Consider the following 20862-nt stretch of genomic DNA (forward strand, 5'->3'; position numbering starts at 1 on the left):
CCCATGTGAGCTGTCACTGAAAAACGTAAACATCAGTTGTATATGTTTTGTTGGTCCATTACATGATTTACTGATGGCTAAAATTTATTCTGTTTAAAAATATACACAAGTGTCATGTGTCATGTTACCTAGTGAACCAATATAGCAAGCTAGCAAACTAGAATTTCAACTCAGCTCACCCTTTGCTGACAGATTCATAGTAAAAAGAAAGTACACACTCTTTGAATTCTGAGGCTTTACATATCATGATAATAATAATCTGATCCAGTATCTGAACAAACCAAAAGATTTCTGTATTATGTCCGTTAGACAGACTAAAGTGAAGATTTTTGGCCATAATGCACAGCATCATCAGTGCAAACAACTCATACCAATAGTGAAGCAGGGTGATGATTTTGATTGTTTTTCAGCCGAGGACCCTGAAACCAGGCACTCATTGTGTAGAATAAATAGGTAACAATAGGTCATGTGACCACAATCAAACATTATTTTAACCAGATGATCAAATTTCCAACACGTTTCAATAGCTTAGAGGCAACCAATTGCGTAAGTAGTGATTTTGAAGTTATCCTGCCATTTGTTAAGACTGGCAATAAAAAGAAGGAACCAGACTAACTTCATAAACTCTTTGTTCTTTCTAGAGCTACATCCAGAGTTTTAGAGATCGGCAGGTACAGGCACAGCCCTTTCCAGGCCGGCTAGTCGGAGGCTCCCACGCCGTAGTGGAGATGGGCTATGACTGTGGATCCACAACGCCACTCACTGGAGCAGCAGGACCTTCGCTACGAGTCTAACCACTCCAGAACCTCCCAGATGCCTGAACATACCACTTACCCAGAGAGATGTACGTCTCTATAATCACACCTGTGCTAGAACAAACCATTACACACCTAAGAGGATGGAAAAAATATATAGGGCTGGATTTACCTGAAATGCAAACACATTTGACTGTTTCCCTAAATAAATTTTGGATTATAAACCTCTTGCTGGAGCCACCAGCGTGGTGCCGAGGTTAGCTGACCTCTTTTCATCGTCCAAACGCACAAATGCATGCATGTACTTAACATCACAAAAACCGCAGCTACAATTTTAAAGATTGATGTGGAAGCCCAAAACAACCTGCTGGACTCATCCCCAACCTGTCTGCCACCATCTCAACTCAAACCAGATCAGGGATTGGAGCTTCAGTGCAAACCCTCCTCAGGTTCTAACAAAAATAATGAAGATTCGTTGTTAATAGTTTCTACCACTGATGTTACAGAAGCAAGTGGAAGTCGAATTAAAGGTCCAGTCAACATTGTCTTTAAAGGGAGGTAATGACCCTTCACAGCAAACTGAGATCCTCTATTTGCTCTCTGTGCCATCCGGACTACATACATCCTCTTTGAAATGAGGAAAGATTTCATAACTGTCACATTTAAAGAGGGGAAAACCCTTTGCCACCCTTGGTGCTGGACGACACACTACTTCAAGCGGCCAACTGCTCTGAAGGCCAGGGAATCTGTTTAAACGGGTGCCTTGCCCCTCCTTGGACTGTAAAGTTCAGCATCAGGAGAGCGGTTACTGGCAGATATCCCACCAGTGGCTTCTTCTTGAATTAAAAGTGAAAAAACTTTTTCAATGAGGGGTGGTAGCCATGGGAGCTACAAAAAGCAGGGTTAAAAGACTTTTTAGAGGTGAGCTTGTTGTTTTCACAGACGTGTGGATAAATTAGGTTTTATTTACACTGGCACCTCAAAAGATCTGATTTTGCGGATTCTCAGTGCTGGAAAATATAAATCTTGCTCATTTTGTGTCCTGAACTTATTCTCTAAGAGATCAGTTTCACGTCTAAAACAGATGTCTTTTTCATTCTACCATTTACCTTTGTGTGAAAGTTGGCAGAGGATGGTCATTGATTAAAAAGTATAATTTTTTTTTTTGTTATGCCATAAAAGTGAACATAAATTAAATTTCATTTGTTAGATAGCTCATTTACCATAATTGAAACAGGATCAAGAAAACTAATGTTTTCAGATAAAATAATCATTTATTTTCATTTAATAGCTTTATGATAATGGAGGTAACATAACTGAAGAGTGGCAGAAATTAGTGCCAATGTTACATTTTTAGTTTCTTAAATATGATTAATTTAAAAAGAATTTGTTTATTCCAGTTGTCACATAGCTGTAGTCATTATTTACTGATACAATAGTGTTAAGAAAGTGAAAGCTTGATTACAAATAACGACACTAATAAAAACGTGGCGGGAATTATCGTTGATGTTAGCATGATAGGCTAACTAATGTCAACTTTTTAAGTAAAAACTAGTTAGCCTGCTTTACTATGGAAGGAAATTAGCCTAGCTTGCTAGTATTGACTTTCTGATTCAAATAACAGTTTATCTGCCCTGTAACCAACTTTTGAAAAGAAAACAGATAAAGATTTAATAAGTAAATTTGAGGGTTTTTTGTTTTGTTTTCTAATGTTCCTTTAACATTTACATAATATTTCAGGGTTATTATAGCTGTTTGTTTTGTTTTTTTTATTTAACCTAATTTAACCTGAGCTGTGTAGGTAGGTTTGATTCATGTAAGATTGAAACTGATTGAGAGATTGTGTTTCAGGTATTGGTTATTTTCCAGTATAATAAATTAAAAGGTTTTCTCAGTGATGGTTTAGGTATCTGTCAAACGAAATCTCAGAAATGTGCCTGTTTGCACCTTAGGCAGACCCAGCTGAGGTGCTAGTGTAAACAAAGCTCACAGGTCTGAGTGACAAAATGGACTAATGGCCATAGAAACTTGTATTTAGAGCAACTCTTTCCATCATGTGCATTGACCTTCTTTATTTGGGACAACATAACATTTTTGTCACCAGTGAAAATGTGAATACTTCGTTATTGTTGCTGCCTTTTTAAAGGAAAAGCAGACACATGAGTGCAGAGGGGGGGTGTTTCTATTTCTCACCTGACATGCATGATCTCACCCCTCCGTCCACCCAATCCTGTGTGGCACTGAACACCCTGCACCCTTTCATGTACATCGATGTGAAATTTGTACATAAAAAAACACAACACTTACTACCTTTTTTGGGTGGGAGTGGGATTTTTTTCCTTTTTTTTTTTTTTTTACCATTTGATTGTTATATTTAAACACTTTCTTTTCTTAAAAGTCACATTTAGTGGTTTCTTTCGAGTGGGATGTATTTATTTGTTTTATTTAATTATTTTCTGTAAGGAGAGTGCAATCATCACTGTAGGCCAGTAACTCCATGCTTTTATTAAACTGAATTATGACTATGATCATTAAAGCATGTGTTCCAATGGGCCTGTGTACAATAAAATGTGTGAGTGGTCTTTTAAAGCAATGCCATGTAGGCACGAAACATAGTCTATTGTTGGCTCCCTCATTTCTTTCTTTCTGCCCTTTTCCTTAACATCTCTTATATCGCTCTTCTGATCTTTAACTTCATCTTCAGACACCTTTTAATCTTCTCCTCCTCATCATGTGTACATTTTAGTGCCGATACACATACAATTTAGCTCATCCTTTATATTTAAAAAAAAAAGTAAAAAAAAAAAATGTGACGCTCACTTTGAGGAAAAAAACAAACACTGCTGCTCATGTAAGAAGCCAGAAGAACTATTTGCACTATTACTGTGGTAAATGCTTATATGGAAAATGGTGTGTTCGACCTTTTAAATTTAAATTGAGGAGAAAGATCTGCTTCTCTACGCTGACCAAGAGAGAGAACATCTGTTGTAAGGAGCTTCCTGTAATCAGAGGTCAGAGTGTGGATCAAACTATTGTCTTTGTCATCAACCTCCATCATGCAGTCCTCCTCTGTTTTTGTCATATTAACATGTGTAAAGGTGGCCCATAATTGGTGCCTCAGGAATGTCTTTTGGCCGCTATACAACTGTATCAATGTACGTACATCTGAACACTTAGGGGGCATCCAAAAGGAAGTGGTTTGTCAACTGGGGACTATAACAGCTACCTTGGTTGGAATAACTGCTGGTGACACAAAATAACCAGGTCCTGACTCACCAGTAAGAAAAATAGATACAGTTGATCGACATATGACAGGGTGGCAAATACGTTAAAGGGTTACCTAGGCAACCTGAGCCTAAGATATGAGTGAATTGCTCACTGTGTGGATGCTCCTTTACAGACTGTTGAGCAGCCTGAACGGGCAGACTCGGTACATCTGTGATCAGGGTCGTGAACTTTCCTTTGGTTTCAGAGCTGGTGGTTTGCTATGGGCAGAATTTTGTGCCATAGTTTGCTTTCAGCAGAAACATGTCTGATCTTTCCTTTTGTTATTGTTTATTTAAGAGAATTTCACCCAATTTCTGAGGGTCTTTTTCTTTTTGTAAGAGAAACTCGCCGATTGCCACGGAAAAATATGTATTTTGTGTATGGTTGCTGAAAGTTGCGGCAAGTTTCACTGCTACTTGGTAAGTATTTGGGTACAAGTGGGTGACTTCCACACAAATTCTGGGCAGCTGCAGAAATCAAATCAAAGCAGTGCTAAGAATGTTTTTGGTGCATAGTAATTTTGTGACCAATTTCATCTTGTGGCACTTGCTGTGAAATCAGTTGCTAAAGCCAGTCACCTGGTCAGTGACCAGTTGCTAGGAAAATTCCAACTGGTATTCCAAGACCATTTGGTAATTTGTTGGGGCAAGTTCCTGGCAGTTAGTTAGTAGTATAAAAATGGTAACAGACCAGCACTTCTGATTGCACTGAAGTCCTCCTGATTGCTTGGATTGCTAGCAGGTTGCCAAGGTTGCCAGACGTTTGTGTGGAAGACTGTAACCTGTCTGCAAACACTTCAGGTTTCTCTACAGAGTGAAAACTACAGAGCGAGTGTCTGCAGACAAGTCACAATGATCCATGCAAACGAGAGCTGACCGCAGCAATCTGCTAGTAATCAAAGCAATTACATGGAATTGTTGGTGTAGCATTTTCTTCATGACCAATTTAGCCTAATTCCAGCCAGCAACTATCAGCAACCACTTGTCAACCAGTCAGGGAATACAACATTTTCCAGTGTGAATGCTCATGGAGATTTAGGCGAACAAATTATTTGAAACATTTTATTTTAATTGGAAAAAACACCAATTTAATCTTCATATAAGCTTTTAATCCAACAACCAAACAAATGTGTGTGTGTGTGTGTGTGCTCATACATACATAGGTGAGTCTGTGTGTCCGATTGTATGTCTCTGTATGTCTGACATTGAATCAGAAGTGGATTCTACATTTCTGTCATTTGACTCTTGAAGTACCTTTGCATGCTGATACTTTACATGAGGGTATCATGAAGTCCTCTCCAAGCTCTTGACACACACACGCACATATACGCTATCATTCACATTAACAATAAACAGCTATTGCTTTTCCACACACAGCACATATGTCTGACCCTTAACTGACCCCTGACCCCCTAACTGCTGCTCAGATCAGATTTTGGGGTCCTCACTGTCACTCTCATCGACTTCTTCACTGACAGAGTGACCCAAACTGTCCAATCCCATAAAATGTTCTTCTATCAATTTCCTAAAAGTTAACACAAGTTCATGTTAGTGCATGGTTGGCCTACTGAAAAAATCCCACCACTCAATGATCAAATAAGTTTAGAAGCACAGCTTTACAATTATACCACCAAGAAAAGTAGGACAGATTAGTGTTTTTTTTTTAAAAATTATTCTTCTTCTCTCCTGCCAGTTGTCATATTTTCTGCCGTTATATTGATGACTGGATTTACTCTTGGTCGTCCTGTAGGAGAAAAACATTAGAAAGATTAAACTGACTATATCAGATTTTTATCAGATGGCTTCTCTGTCTGAATGCATGTTAGCTATCTGAAAGCGAGCAAAGGCTCTGCCCTAAACACATAGAAACTACAACAGCACTGACAGAAAGATTAAAGTAGTTTTTATATTTATACAGAAAAAACTAGAAATTTTATCTTGTAGCAAAACTTTAAAGCTGCTGGTGTAGTGTGTTCCCACAGGTCACTACGTGTGGATCACAAGGCATCACAGAGGCGAGTGAAGTTGTAATTTTACAGGCTGACAACTGAGGTCAGAGGTCAAACTACCATCTACCTCTAAAGGTGACTGAAATCAGGTAAAGGGCTTGGGGGCATTTTGCCGCTTATTTTGGCAAAATTTTCAAAAATAAGAAAAAAGGGCTGCTTCTGAAAGAAATTTGCCTGTTTCATTTTGGCACTGGGGGCAATTAAAAATCACTAAAAAAGTGGTCCAAGCTTAAACTTAAAGACTTCAATTTCTGAGCCTTTAAATAAATGAGTGAATTGTGAGAAACACTGAAGTGACTAAAACTGAATCATCATTAATATAAAAAATATTTTGAACAGGCTGAGATAATCTTGAAAATTGTCAGACAGATGATAAATATGGGCCAATGGGGTGGGAGGATCGATCACCTGTATCTGGTCATGCATACACAATTTTTGCCATTTGCTCCTAATTTTTATTTTTAAAATCCAGCTCCACAGACTAGCTTTACCTAATTCACGGATCAAAATAATCCTTTTTTATCTTGTTTTGGAACTTTTGCTGCCCATCAGTTCATACTGTGTTTGATACTATAGTCACAATAAAATAAAATAATAACAGTCGCTATAGAGCAAAATTATTGTTAGCATATGCAATGAATTTGTAATCTTGTGGGCTTTGAATTGATTGCTTTAAAGATGGGGAGCAGTTCTGTGACCACTCACTGTCGGTTGGATCAACTCAGCCATTAAAGGGCAGTTAGACTGATCCAGTCAGTAATTTGACCAGGTCAATCTGTTTTCGTCTGCAAACACAGAAGTTCACATTAACTATTTAGATTTAGAGTCCATTCACAATATCACAGATTTCAAACAGAAACACAGAAAATAATGTTAATAGTCGCTGTTGGACAGTGATTTAACTGCAAAATGACAAAGGCGCTCGCTCTGCAGTCACCCTGTGATCTAAACCAGTTGGTTGCTGTAACTACTTGCAATCAGTAGCTGAATGCAAAAAGCACTTTTCAACATAATCACCAGACAACTACTTATTTTTCATAGTCTGGTGTTACTGAGCCATGAAAAAAAAGCTGCTTTAATTCACCCTCTTCTTTTAATTCAGCACATTACTTGAATTAACACTTTGAAACAAAGACCTAAGAACTGGAACATTTGTTTGATGAGAATGAATTTCTTTTCCTACATTTTCTAAAACAAAACGACCTGTCAGGACTCTTAAGGAAGAAACACACACACACACACACACACACACACACACACACACACACACACACACACACACACACACACACACACAGATAAAATTTGATAGTATTTTACCTGATTGTCACTGGAACCACTGTCCGACTTTGCATGCTCCCTAGCACCATCTAGTGGTAACTGCAACCAGTACTTGAGAGGATGTGAGCCTGTTGTAACCAGGGTGAATACAGAATGGAGGGTGGAGGTGAATACAAGATGGAACTTCATTTCTGCTCAACAGTACCACAGTCCTTTCAATCATTGCTATAAATACCACAGCTTCCTTCATGTGCTTGTTATTTTCAGTTACATCAGTAGTTCCCAAACTTTTTTTTGCTAGCCCCCCCTTTGTTTTACAAGAATCCCCCCCAACCACCACCAGCACAAACACATCGTCCAACCACACACACACATATTTTGTTTTCAAACTCCATTGCAGTTTATTTCACACTTCAAACCTTTTGTATTACAGGTTGCAATAAAATAAACTACACTGAAAAAAAGGGATTGGCCAGCTCTTGGATTTATGTAAGCATCTTGCGTGTATTTAACACAATTGCCTCATGCTTTAAAGTTAAGTGTAACTATATAGTGTAGAAACTACGTCATATGCAGAGAGGGTAGATTAAATTGTTCATATCATGTTTGAGTGAACTAAGTCAATAATATAGCAATGTTAAATCCCGCGACACCGCACGGGATTTCAGTCCCGCGCGCTTTGGATCGTGGTTTCAGGAAGGCATCCATCTCAGTCAAGTCGAGCTTTACTTTTTTTGGTATACCGAAAAGAAGTAAATTGGGTGGTTGTTACATTAAAAAAGTCTACCTTTTAATTTGAACACAAAAGTTTCATGTTTCTATCTTGAACGTAATTAAATCATGTAGGATCTGTACGAAATTCAACTTCATTTGTTCTTGTTGAGATGACATGATACAATCTAGTAAGAGTGGTTAGTTGCTGGACTCATGAAATTAACAGGATCACATGAGATTTCAAAATCACTGAAGTTATAAGAGGCAGACCACTACACACACACCATGTGTATGTTATTGCTTTTTATTGTGGTTTAACCTATGAAGGACAAAAACGTAAAGAAAATTCTGCATCAAGCCTTTTTGATAAGCCTGGGTTGGTGGCATGGTGGTTAGAGCTGTTGGCTCACAGTAAGAAGGTCCTGGGTTCAAATCTACAATCTGGTACAAGTGGTTGTTTGCTTGTATGTGAGAGACTGATGAGCTGCCCCAGCCCCCCTGCAACCATAGGAGGATGGTAGATCCGTTAACTTTGTTTAACATTATATAATATGAAGATAACATGTAGTATTTAAGTGACAAAGTAGTACTGGGGTAAAAGTTATTGAATACTGTTGAAATAAAAGTACAATATTGTGTAGGATTATAATATTCCAAGAGCTCAACTTTCTTCATCTAAACATGTTCCACTTGCGTTTTCTGAACACAAAATGCACAAGTTTATTGAATATGAATAAGTTGTGTTGATTTAACTCATTTGTTTACGTTTCTGCCAAAGCAAAACATTTGTGTGCAACCAATGTCCACTATTGAATCAAGTAAATCCAACATGGCCTTTTTTTCAGTGTACTACCTCTTCACAGAGGAGCACTTTTGCAAATAATTGATCCCATGTCCTCTGGGGTGCTCCGTAAAAAACAAACCATCTTCATGGTGTATTTATTTTACATGTAGTTGGTTTTTTTTCTCCCTGTGTAATAATATTCAACATTGCTATCAAAACATTTTTCAGAAAAATGCTTCTCGGTGCAAAATGGGTTTAAAAGCATAAACATCTGTGGGATACTATTTGTCCGTGATTTGGACAAGTGGAAGAAATTGTGGCAGGATCAGCCTGATATTATTTGTGTCCCGTTGTAACTTTACTGTATTAAGAGCTAACATCTCCAAAATTTCGGGAGTAGTTAGTCATTGTAAGAAGTGTGTCTGAACTAAAAGTCAAGAATGTGGGATACTGTTTGTCCATGATTTGGAGAGCCCAGTGCATGCTCCCGACACAGGGGAAAGTTGGCTGGGGATAGCTACCTTGGAACCACCGTGCAGGTGAAGCCAAAGGCAAGATCAACACATTCTCATCCCAGCTCGTAACATACCGACGCTATGTTACAAATTGTCTGTATGTTATGGGTTTGGAGGCATGAGAGATGTTTGGAATTAATCTATACGTGTAAATGTGTTTTACGTTCTGATTGTGAAACGCTCTGGAAAACATTTCATATGGTTAAGGTTAGGGTTATGGTTAGGGCTGGAATACATGGCTTTAATGTTTTCAGGCTAATAGTAATATACACTCACTGACCACTTCAGTAGGTACACCTTGCTAGTACTGGGTTGGATCTCTTTTGTTAAGGTTGTTAGGAAGTGTGTAAACCCTTATTTCTTATTTTTATTTAAAAAATTGTTGTTTCCTCATTTTCATCATGTCTGTTTCAGGCAGAGACAGATGTTCTTCTTTGTTCTTCTCTTTTTATGTCCTGCTGGGTTGTTACATTTTCTGGTGTTTTATTGGTCACATAAATAACTCAAATGTCTATTCAAGAAACAGACTTACTATACATAAGGAAATGTATAATCATCACGTTTTGTTCTATAAAGACTGCATTGTTTCAGCCAAATCTGAATACTACTCTGGTTTAATCAGTTCTAATGAAGGTAACTCCAGGTCTCTCTTTTCATTGTTCAGTAAAATTACAAAACCTCCAGACATATTCCCTTCCCACATGATTTCTGCTGACTTTTGTAATTCTGTTATCTCTTTTTTCACTCGTCAAATCTCAGATATCCACCATCAACTTAACTCTGTAGGAGCTTCTGACTCTGAAGTAGACTTCCTGTTTCCCCCACTGTCTTCCTGTCAGTTATTTTCAAGCTTTACTCTTCCCTCTATAACTGATGTATCTAATCTTATTAAAAAATCTAAACCATCCCCGTCAACTTGACCCTCTTTCTACTGTGTTAGTTAAAGCCTATCTTTCCTCGTTAGCTCCTCTCATTACCAGTATTATCCATTCCTCCCTTAACACTGGAATCTTTCCTTCATCCCTGAAAAAGGCTTCTGTTATTCCAACTCTCAAAAAGCCTGGTGCAGACCCCAATAACTTTGATAATCTTCGCCCTATATCAAATCTCCCCTTTATTTCAAAAATTCTTGAAAAAGTTGTTGCGTCCCAGCTTCACTTACAACTCAATAACCATAATCTCTATGAACAATTTCAATCTGGTTTCCGCCCCAATCATAGCACAGAGACTGCTCTGTTAAGGATTACCAGTGACCTTCTGATGGCAGCTGATTCTGGTCTTCTATCCATCCTCATTCTTCTGGATCTTAGTGCGGCGTATGATACCATTTCTCACAATATCCTCCTGAACCCGTTAGCATCCATTGGCATTAGTCACACACCCCTTATCTGGTTCACCTCATATCTCTCAGACCGCACTCAGTTTATCCAACTTAAATCACACTCTTCAAGTCTCTATCCTGTTTCTGCTGGTGTGCCCCAGGGATCAGTATTAGGGCCTCTCTTATTCATTATTTATATGCTCCCTCTTGGTCATATATTCCGAAAATATAATATAAATTTTCACTGTTATACCGATGACACCCAGCTCTACATTTCTTCTAAACCCAATTCATCCCTCCCACCTACCTCCCTCTCAAACTGTCTTATCAAGATTAGATCATGGTTCTCCTCCAATTTTCTTAAACTTAATAATAAAACAGAAGTTTCACTTGTTGGTACACCATCTATCTTAACCCTAGAACACTATCGCTGGGTGATTTTCACCCGAGCAAATACATTTACATGATTTCTCTCTCCTGCAGCTGTTAGTGTGTCGAGGAGATTGTGCCTTCACCAGGGAAGTCTCAAATGTCCCAGGAATGGGTGTATCAAAGACCAGCTTTCCAGCGTCATTTTTTTTTTTTAGGAATGTTCTTGAATTCCAGATTTTTCTGTAATTTTGGAGCATTACTTTAGCATCCCCCCATGACACTTTTTTTCATTTTGTTAGACATGGCACAGTTGAAAGTAAAAGCTGACCACTCTGATTTGTCATGTGTTTGATATATTTTGATGACAAGTACTTTTAGTTGGTCATATTATATCGGGTAAAAATCACCCGGCATTAGTGATTGTGTTACTATTTATAGCGATAGTGTTCTAGGGTTAACCAAATCCCACAGTTTTTCCATTAACATTGAAAATTTTCCTACCCTTCCCTCCCTCAGGTTAAGAGTTTGGGTGTCATACTTGATAATACTCTTTCATTCCAGTCTCACATTAATTACATAACCCGGTCTGCATACTTCCACTTACGTAATATTAACTGACTCCGTCCCTTCCTTACCCCCCATGCTGCTGCCATCCTTGTCCATAGTCTTATTACGTCCTGTATTGATTACTGCAATTCCCTCTTATTTGGTCTCCCTAAAAGGTCCCTTCATAAACTCCAACTTCTTCAAAACTCTGCAGCTCGGGTCATAACTCGTACTCCGTCAAGAGCTCATATTACCCCAGTTCTTCAGCAGCTTCACTGGTTGCCCATATCAGCCAGGATAAACTTTAAAATTTTGCTTCTCACGTACAAGTGTATCCATAAATCTGCTCCTTCCCATTTGTGTGACCTGCTTCATATCACCACTGTTTCCCGCCCTCTCAAATCGTCATCTGCTATTCATCTTACTGTTCGATCCACATGTCTTATCACTACGGGGAACAGAGCCTTCAGTCGCTCTGCTCCTCGGCTCTGGAACTCTCTTCCTCCAGCCATAAGAAATATAGACTCTCTTCCCGTATTTAAGTCACAGCTCAAAACACATCTGTTCAAACTGGCTTATTCGCTTTAGTGCTAATTTTATCTGTTGTGAAATTCTGTTTTGCAATTTTAACTTATTTTATGTATTTTATGACTATTGCTCCTTTTATTAATTTTGTTCTTCTGTAAGGTGACCTTGGCTTTATGAAATGTGCCCTCAAATAAAATGTATTATTATCATTATTAACTGCCCATTATTCTCTAGGAGAAAAATACAAGAGAGAAACATGCACAATGTTGCTTCCATGTGATGCTAATTAGATATATATGTTAATGATTGGGGGATTCCCATGATGTATTGACTATTTCTTCTTCAGTCACCTTTCTCACTCACTATGTGTTAATAGACCTCTCTGCACTGAATCATAGTTGTTATTAATCTCTGTCTCTCTTCCACAGCATGTCTTCTACCCTGTCTTCCTTCTCTCACCCCAACCAGTCGCAGCAGATGGCCCCGGCCCTCCCTGAGCCTGGTTCTGCCGGAGGTTTCTTCCTGTTAAAAGGGAGTTTTTCCTTCCCACCGTCGCCAAAGCGCTTGCTCATAGGGGGTCATATGATTGTTGGGTTTTCCTCTGTATGTATTATTGTAGGGTCTACCTCACAATATAAAGTGTCTTGAGGCGACTGTTGTTGTGATTTGGCGCTATATAAATAAAATAAAATTGAATTGAATAGTTAAACTGAATACCTAATGAAGTGGCCGTTTTAAGTAATGTAAGTGATATTTGGTGAATTATATGACCACTGGTTGGAACGATAAACTCAGTTATGAATTGTAGATATATTTCAGGGTTAATATTAAGTTCTTGTGTCATTAATAACTGGTTGAGGTTTATAATTTGCATTATAGCTAATTTCAGGATTAATAATCTGAACATTTGAGTTATGTTTACTTAAGTTTAACCACCTAAGGTAATGACACCATTTTTTATTAGGAGCTAAAATGCGTGATTACCACTTTATACTAGAGATGGACCGATCCGATATTACGTATTGGTATCGGTCCGATACTGACCTAAATTACTGGATCGGATATCGGCGAGAAATTAAAAAATGTAATCCGATCCATTAAATATCAAAAAAGCACCTCACAAAACTTGCGACATGACGTAACTCGGCTTGTAACCGTAGCACGTCGAAGCAGTGTGCTCACGTGATAGAGGGCTGTGTTTATTTGTAGCCTCGCTAGCAATCCAGCATTTCATCTCCGAGGAAGTGATCCCAGAGAGAAGTAAAGCAAGTGTGTAAGTTCATCTCTGAATGTTTGTAAAGCGTACCTACGTTAAGCTTAACAACCGATATATGGAGCCTCTTCTCTCTCTCTCTCGCTGCTACTTCAATCGTGAAACTGCTTAATGATCAGCTGATCGGCTTTTCTGTCGCGAGTCCGTCTCTCTTCTTTGTTTTTGGCCCACTTTGCACCAGAAAGAGGAAACCAGCGGCTGAACAACAGCAGCACGTTTAACCTTGATAAGCTGTTGTTAGAATTTATTTAATATTACTTTCTACACCAGGATCCTTTTCTAGCTGACGGCTGGTAACTGTGCAGGGGCGGATCTAGCAAAGTTTAGCCAGGGGGGCCGATAGGGCATTAACAGGGAAAAGGGGGCACAAAGACATACTTATCTTTCTTATTCTCATTTAAAATGTCTAGCTTTTAATAAATAATTATCTGAATCTTATACCCAAAGTTTTAATCTGATGTAAAATGTATAGAAGTCCATTACTGTATATAGTAACTGTTAAGTCTAATATACCCTAGTATGCTATAGTGCTTTTTCCTTTGGGAAAGTACCATCTGTGCAGTCTGCAATTCTGTAGAAGAAAGATGTTGAATATATTTAATTATTCTTGAAAAATAATTTATTTCTGTGCATTTTTTTCACACTGCATCAAATTAAAGTTGATTACGTCGATTAAGCATCATGACGTGGAGGGTGGGGGTGGTTCCCTTTTTTTTTTTTTGCTGGGAGTTTGCAACCCTATTAGTTAGGTTGCTTAATATTTCTGCTAAGTACTTTTTAAAATACCAGAATAGTAAGGATGGAGTAGGTTTAAGTTTATTAGATTGATCAGTATTGCTGAACTATGAAATATTTTGGGTGCAGTGTATTTTTTTACATACAGGTATAACAGAATAGCTTTAGTGTTGTTGTTTATTTAAACTTGAGTATGAACTTATACAAAATGCAGCAAGATATTAAAAAAAACAGTTTTATTGATTAAAAAACACACTATATCGGATTAATATCGGTATCGGCAGATATCCAAATTTATGATATCGGTATCGGTATCGGACATAAAAAAGTGGTATCATGCCATCTCTACTTTATACCACTTATGGTGGTTTAGTTTGTTGAGGGGCATGGCCTGAGAGTGTGAGAGTTTCACAATTATCTGATCGTGTGCTCAGCCAGCCCTTCTAAATGTTTTATTTTGATATGTTTATGCTCATCTCCAGATGGACTTGATTGTTACGAAAATCTATATTTAAACAGTAAGTTATGTGTATTTGACTCCATCTGAATGCAGTGTGATTTCACACAAATTGAGGTTTTTATGCTGGTTAAAGAGTCTTCACACCTTTTTCTTACCTTCATCTGAATCCACATTTTTCCCTGTATTAATCCTGTGAAGACAAAAAGAAAAATGTTGAAAAATAATTTAATAAACATAATAATATGATCACATGATTATACTTATTCATTCTTTCATTGTCTTCAGTGCGGCAAATAAATATATTAAATTTTTTTTTAAAAGTCTGACCATTAGTTAATGGTTCATATGAACAAACTATGTCCATTAAAAGGCTATGTACCTCAGACTTTATGGGTGGCTGAAATCAAACTTTTACTTAAGAAGCCGTTACTTCCTTCTAAAAGATTTTTGTCACAATAGGAAGTGTGTCCAGGGGCAGGACGGACTTAAGGGTCTTCGTTATGGATTTAAACCCCGTATTTTGAGTTTCTATATCTATTTTAGTTTAAGTTCAGTATTCCAGAAAGCTGATTTTGTTTATCTGGATGTGGTGTTTTCTGTGAGAGAAACTTGTCCAAGAGACTTCTTCAGTTTCAGTTAACTCTGCTTTTCCCCAAACTTTGTTTTCTGTGTTTTTTATTTTTATTTTGGCAAAATTTACATTTCAATAAACTTCACCGTGACATTCACATACCTTGCTAACAAGGCATCACCAGCTTCAGCTGATAATTTTCCAAACACTATCTATCTATCTATCTATCTATCTATCTATCTATCTATCTATCTATCTATCTATCTATCTATCGATATAAAATCATTAACCAGAATTATTGGATTTCATCCAGGTAAATGATTAAAAGCAACAACTTTAATGGTAGGTACTCCAGCCATGATTAGAGCACTTGAATTTAAAAACAATTATAAGATGAAGCCATGTAGCAGATAATAAAATCTGTCAACTTAGAAATTGAAAACATCACCTTTCTTTCATTTTTTCCAGCAGCTTTGCGTAATGTTCAATATCAGCCTCCAGGTCCGTGCTGTTGTTGAGTCTTTCCTCATATCCTTTTAGGTTGTTCATCAGTTTCGTCATATTCTCTTTCATTCTCCCGAACTCTGACTCTATATTCTGCATCTGTTTTATCATGCCAGGTTCAAAGGTTAATGTTTTTATTTGTATAAAAATCAGTTCAATTCAGGCTCTTGGGTAGCAGAATTTATCTTTACCACAGCAGTTAATAATGATAACATATCTCCGACCTTTGACTGGTGTTTTTCAAGACTGATCCTCTTAACACGCTCCCTGATCTTTTCCAGTGCTTCCATCAGGTCTGATTTGTTATTATCGGTCTCAGTCTGGTTCTGACTCTGCAGCTCATTGATCTTCTACAGAAGAAGAGGAGACAGGTGAAGATAAACAGAGGCTTAGAGTTAGGATCTATCTATATGAGCTTTTGTCTGTACATATCACATTAATTGAATAACCTCTGTTAACAATGTTAACAACCTTTAACAACTAAATGCATCAGAACCATTATTGAAACCATACTTAGAAAAAATCTTAATCACTGTGTCAGGCTCTTTAAAATGATACTTCTAAGTGCGCTAAATTACAAAAATACATAAATTTGCAATCTGTGAAGAAAATGTATAAAAAACATACATCATCCTGAATATAGCATAAAAAATAAGAAGAAAAGGAGGAGTGAACCTCTTCATAGATCTCCTTCAGGAACTGAATCTCCTGCTCCAGCAGTCCAGTGCGTTTCTTCTGAAACTCACAGTCCAGCTCAGCCTTAACCTTTTCCTGCAAAATTAAAGGCATTTATTTTAATGAAATATCATTAAACCTTATAATGATTTAAAAAAGCATACATATTTTAAACAACTCTCCATTTTGCTACTCCAATTCCTGTAAAACAGGGGTGTCAAGAATATGACCCAGGGACCAAATTACAGGCCAAACAAATGCAGTCCATAGGATGGCTTTGAAAAAATGCGACATTAAATTACAAACAAAGAGGGTATGAATTTTGAGCTTTGCCCCGTTTTTTGGCTGTTTACAGCCTTTTTACTGACAAAGACATCACCCATAGTTTTCCACATGACACCAAAGTAATTAAAGGATTAAACAGAACAAAAGATCAGCTTTATATTATTTATCAATTATTTTCTTTTTCAGTTTTAGTATTCCATCAAACAACAGAAAACTATAGATGAACCAATTAATATTAAAAAAAAATGTTTGCTGTGGGTCCATCCCTGCTAATAACAATAAAAAGATAAAATTATTGGAGATTACAAATTACCTTTATAATCTTATCTAACTGTTCTTCTGCAATTTTTCTTCTTTTTTTCTCAGCTTCCAACCTGGACGCCAGTAAGATACACAGATGGGTTTTAGACAGAAAACCTTTGATGAGCAACTGGTTTCATTCAAGCCAGTGTACTCTTGGTGCTGGTTCTGGATAAATGGGAAGGGTTGCATAAGGAAGGGCACTGGCACAAAATATTTGTGAAATCAAACAGCAAGAATGTGATTTTTGTATTGAACTGCTGATCTGGCCTCGAGTTGACAACAAACACCTCCAGTGTGCCAACAGAGTGCCAGTGGAAACTATTCTGCTCTTGGCCAAAGACAAAAGAAGAGGAGAGGTGGAAGGCATGTTAGGAGAGAGAAATACATCATGAGACAGAACTCAGGAAATAATTTGCGGTTTTAGTTATTTAAGTCAAAAACAGTTCTACGTTTACTATTTTACATGTGAGTGTTTAAGTAAGAATAGGCCTATACTAGTTAATCTCCAGCAAGATGTTGACTGTCTAAGGATCCAAAACAGGTTTGGAATTTATCAGTGAAAGAATAACAATATACATAATAATAATCACATTATCAATATAAAGACTCACAAATGTAATGTTTTAACCTTCTACTGGAGGGAGATTGATGAAACCTGCACATATTTAAAAAAAATGCACACTAAGCCCCTTTTTGCCCCTTCCCACCTCAATTTTAAGGTTTCCTGCTCGCTGATTATGTCCTCCTTGTCTTCTTCACACGCCATGCTCAACAGCTCCTTCATCTTCTCCTCAACTATGTCATGGATGGACTCATTGTGCTCCTGATAATTCACCTGATTATTGACCTTCTCGATGTAGGTGGCAAAGAGGCTATTCAGTAACTGCAGCTCTTTCTTCTCCATCGCCCTGTTTGCAAAAGAGCACTCAGTGACTTTGTGGGAAGCAAAGCCTGGGCAGTAAGAGGAAGCAGTTTGTGCTGAAGAAATGCTGGAGCTCACAGAAAGCCTGGCGAGAGTTGCAACTGAAGCAGAACCTGCTTGTCCATCTATTTGTAGGTACCTCCCCCTTCGCTTTTTACTCCATCCTCCCTTCCTGATCCTCCCACTCTCTCTCTCTCTTTCTTCCTTTAACTACCTAAGAGCGTTCATCTTGCAACTACTATTTTTTTGGATTATAGTTGGATACTGGAGGAAAAACAAGACAAATTGTGGACCAAATAAGGCAAAACAACCATAAGCGTGTTCACAAGAAGTGCACAGAGATAGCTAATCACACAGGTACACCTTTAGTTGTAACTAACAACAAGCATTGTTAGCCTCTCGTGGTTTATGCTTCAAAATATAAGTCCATCAATGCAAACATTTATTGTCAATTGATAAAAACACAAAAATGATATTCTTGGTGATTTTGGGTAGTTGGTTCCACATTGAAAATAAAATAAAAAGTGAACTGCATGTATAAAATTTATGCTAAAGGGAGGGAAGGAAGGGTATGCAAGAGTCAGTAAGTAGTGACTTGGGAGTGGGACCAAGTTGGCAAATCACCTAGGAGTTAAGGATCTGGAAGCAAAGCTGAACAATAGCTTAGAGTAGACCTTCCCACTGAGGTTTCACTACCTCACTACCAGTGATGGATGACTTGCCCTCTCGTTTCCACATTCTGCTTCCTCTACAGGAGCCATACCAGAGGGATTGATGAGCTCTTTGAAATATTCCTTATAGCTGTATCCTCAGTTGAAGTCATCCCCACGCTTCCAGGTTAACAACAGTCTTCTTCCATGGCCTCACTGAACTCCTCCCACACCTTGGGCCCATCTCAGCTACCATAGGGCAAGAGGCGAGATAAACCCTGGACAGGTCATCAGTCTGTCACAGGGCTACCACAGAGTGACAGACAACAATTCGCAATCACAAATACCACCCAAAGTTTGGACCCACAAAGGAGATGATGAGAATATCCAAACTCCACTGTGTACAATATCCATCTTTTCTGGCTATAATTCACCTCCTCAGGGATAATGATGCTTTCCCAAGTCAGGGCAGGAATGTAATCTGTCCAGTGTGCCCCTGGTCTGGCAGTGTGACTTGCTCAAACCACCTCAATTGGATCGTGCAATGTGGAGGAATAGACTATGAATATACTGACTTATTCTCTTGATGAAATCCTCATTGAGAAAAAACTGCATTTTTTTATTTACTTGAGTTACCTTTGTCTATTTTTTAATGATCTGAAACATGTACATGTGACAAATATGTAAAAAACAAATGTGGGTTAGAATGTAGATCAACCAATAAATAGGCAGCCTGACTTTTAGGCCTGTTGTGCCTGTACAGCATCCTCCCACACATCCTGAACCAAATCACTTCTAGTTGGTGACCAGCTGACAGCTCAGCTTCTTTCTTTACCTGATAGTCTTGTCCACGGTCTGATTTATTTGAGTTCAGGGCCATGCAGAGATGTTTGAAGAGGCGGGTGCTCAAAGTTAAAAAGGGGCACACAGAACCAGGCAGAATAACAAGTCCCCACATTCATCAAGAATCTAATATGGAATCACATCATACCATCACGTCCACAGGACAGATGGTATCTGATTAAACATGTGTTATGAGATAATAATAAAATGCGAAGATCGGTGACAGCACTTGCGGTTCCAAGTGCTGTCACCCTCTTGGGGACACTCCCATAGGGCTTAAAATCTGGGACTCTGCACCAGTTGCTCTTAAAACTGAAGAATCTTCTTGGATAAGAGGTGAAACGTCTTCAAGAAACCTAAAGAAGTCCAGACGCCGCCCCCCCCCCCCCAAGCTCCTTAGATTGTTGCACAGGCAGGACTCCACATGCACACACATTTATTTTTAAATTGCCTCATGAAAAGGGCACTAGGGGCACCCATCAGGAAAGGGGCAGGTGCTCAAAGCCCCCCCACCCCACCCCTGCATGTGCTTGTTTGAGTTCCTAACATGGATGACTCTGCATCACACCCAGTGACAGTCAGGACCTGTTGTCAATCCCAAAGGCACGGGGAAGTAATTAACTCATCCTTCAGGGAAAAACCCAAACATACCAACAAGGCAACAGTAGTTGAGCAATTTAGGATCACAAACCTAGAAAAACTAGTAACTACACGTGGCAGAGTTTCTGTTGGCAACACTCCTTATCTTGGTAAAAGATAAACCATAAGTTCTTTTACAAGGCTGGAAAAAGAAAATGAGGAGTGTTGCCTTTTTGCACTTTTTTTTAAATTTTTTTTTTAAGTTGAACAGCCACTCAGTTCAGGGATTTCCGACAACTGGAAAAACTAGTAATGCACATAGCATAGTTTCTGTCAACAGTTCTTATTCTTACTATGATAACAAACGAAAACAACATTGGTTCATTTATCTGACTAATTAGTGTAATGACTGGTCAACCCTCAAACAAGAAAAAAATTAGCTTAACTGGTTAGCAGGATGGTAAGTGAGCTTTAAATTACTAGAGATACCCTCAACTATTTTACTATTTTTTTCAACTAGTTGCATGTATTTTAAAGTTAAGAGGTCTATGAATGTATTCAGTAGGTGTTTAGTACACTGCCTAAAAAATTAAAAGATAGCATCAGATTTTAATGGGAAAAAAAATCATTCTGGATCATGGTGAAAAAAATGATTCTCAGTAGTTTGTATGCTTGTACGCATGTCTGATAACGCTGGGTCATGTTCCTAATGAGATGACGGATCCTCCCAGGTCTGAACCAGTAAGTAAAATGTATTTATATAGTGCTTTTCACAGGCATAACAGTCACAAAGTGCTGTACAACAATTACAACACAATATCAACAAAGAACCATGTTAAAAAACAGAATTAAAAACACATATACACAGACACACACAAATAACCCAAAAATATCAGCAGAAGTCCTGATTAAACAGAAATGTTTTTAACTCTTTTTTTTTTTTTAAAGACTCCAGAAAGTCAGCTACACAG

General features: G+C 38.1%; 1 protein-coding gene and 1 long non-coding RNA gene across 8 annotated transcripts in view; both read left to right on the forward strand.

Annotated features, from left to right (window-relative positions):
- tmem198b (transmembrane protein 198b) overlaps nucleotides 1-3388 on the forward strand; it is a 35742-nt gene extending 32354 nt beyond the window's left edge. For all 5 annotated transcript variants that reach the window (XM_063467092.1, XM_063467093.1, XM_063467094.1 and 2 more), the window contains one exon: nucleotides 642-3388. In XM_063467092.1, the coding sequence (XP_063323162.1) occupies nucleotides 642-794 (153 nt within the window). In that variant the 3' untranslated portion in view covers nucleotides 795-3388. The remainder of the gene's footprint in view (nucleotides 1-641) is intronic.
- Nucleotides 3389-13288: 9900 nt separating this feature from the next.
- LOC134620829 (uncharacterized) lies at nucleotides 13289-19138 on the forward strand. Of its 3 annotated transcripts, none has more exons than XR_010092145.1 (4): nucleotides 13289-13364; nucleotides 15916-16005; nucleotides 16961-17954; nucleotides 18574-19138. It is a non-coding gene; the product is annotated as an uncharacterized LOC134620829 (long non-coding RNA). The 3 variants fall into 3 exon arrangements; XR_010092144.1 differs by having other exon boundaries at nucleotides 16961-17950; XR_010092143.1 differs by lacking the exon at nucleotides 18574-19138 and having other exon boundaries at nucleotides 16961-18159.
- Nucleotides 19139-20862: the final 1724 nt, after the last annotated feature.

The sequence above is a fragment of the Pelmatolapia mariae genome, linkage group LG23 (genome assembly GCF_036321145.2).
Source record: "Pelmatolapia mariae isolate MD_Pm_ZW linkage group LG23, Pm_UMD_F_2, whole genome shotgun sequence".
Lineage (NCBI taxonomy): Eukaryota > Metazoa > Chordata > Actinopteri > Cichliformes > Cichlidae > Pelmatolapia > Pelmatolapia mariae.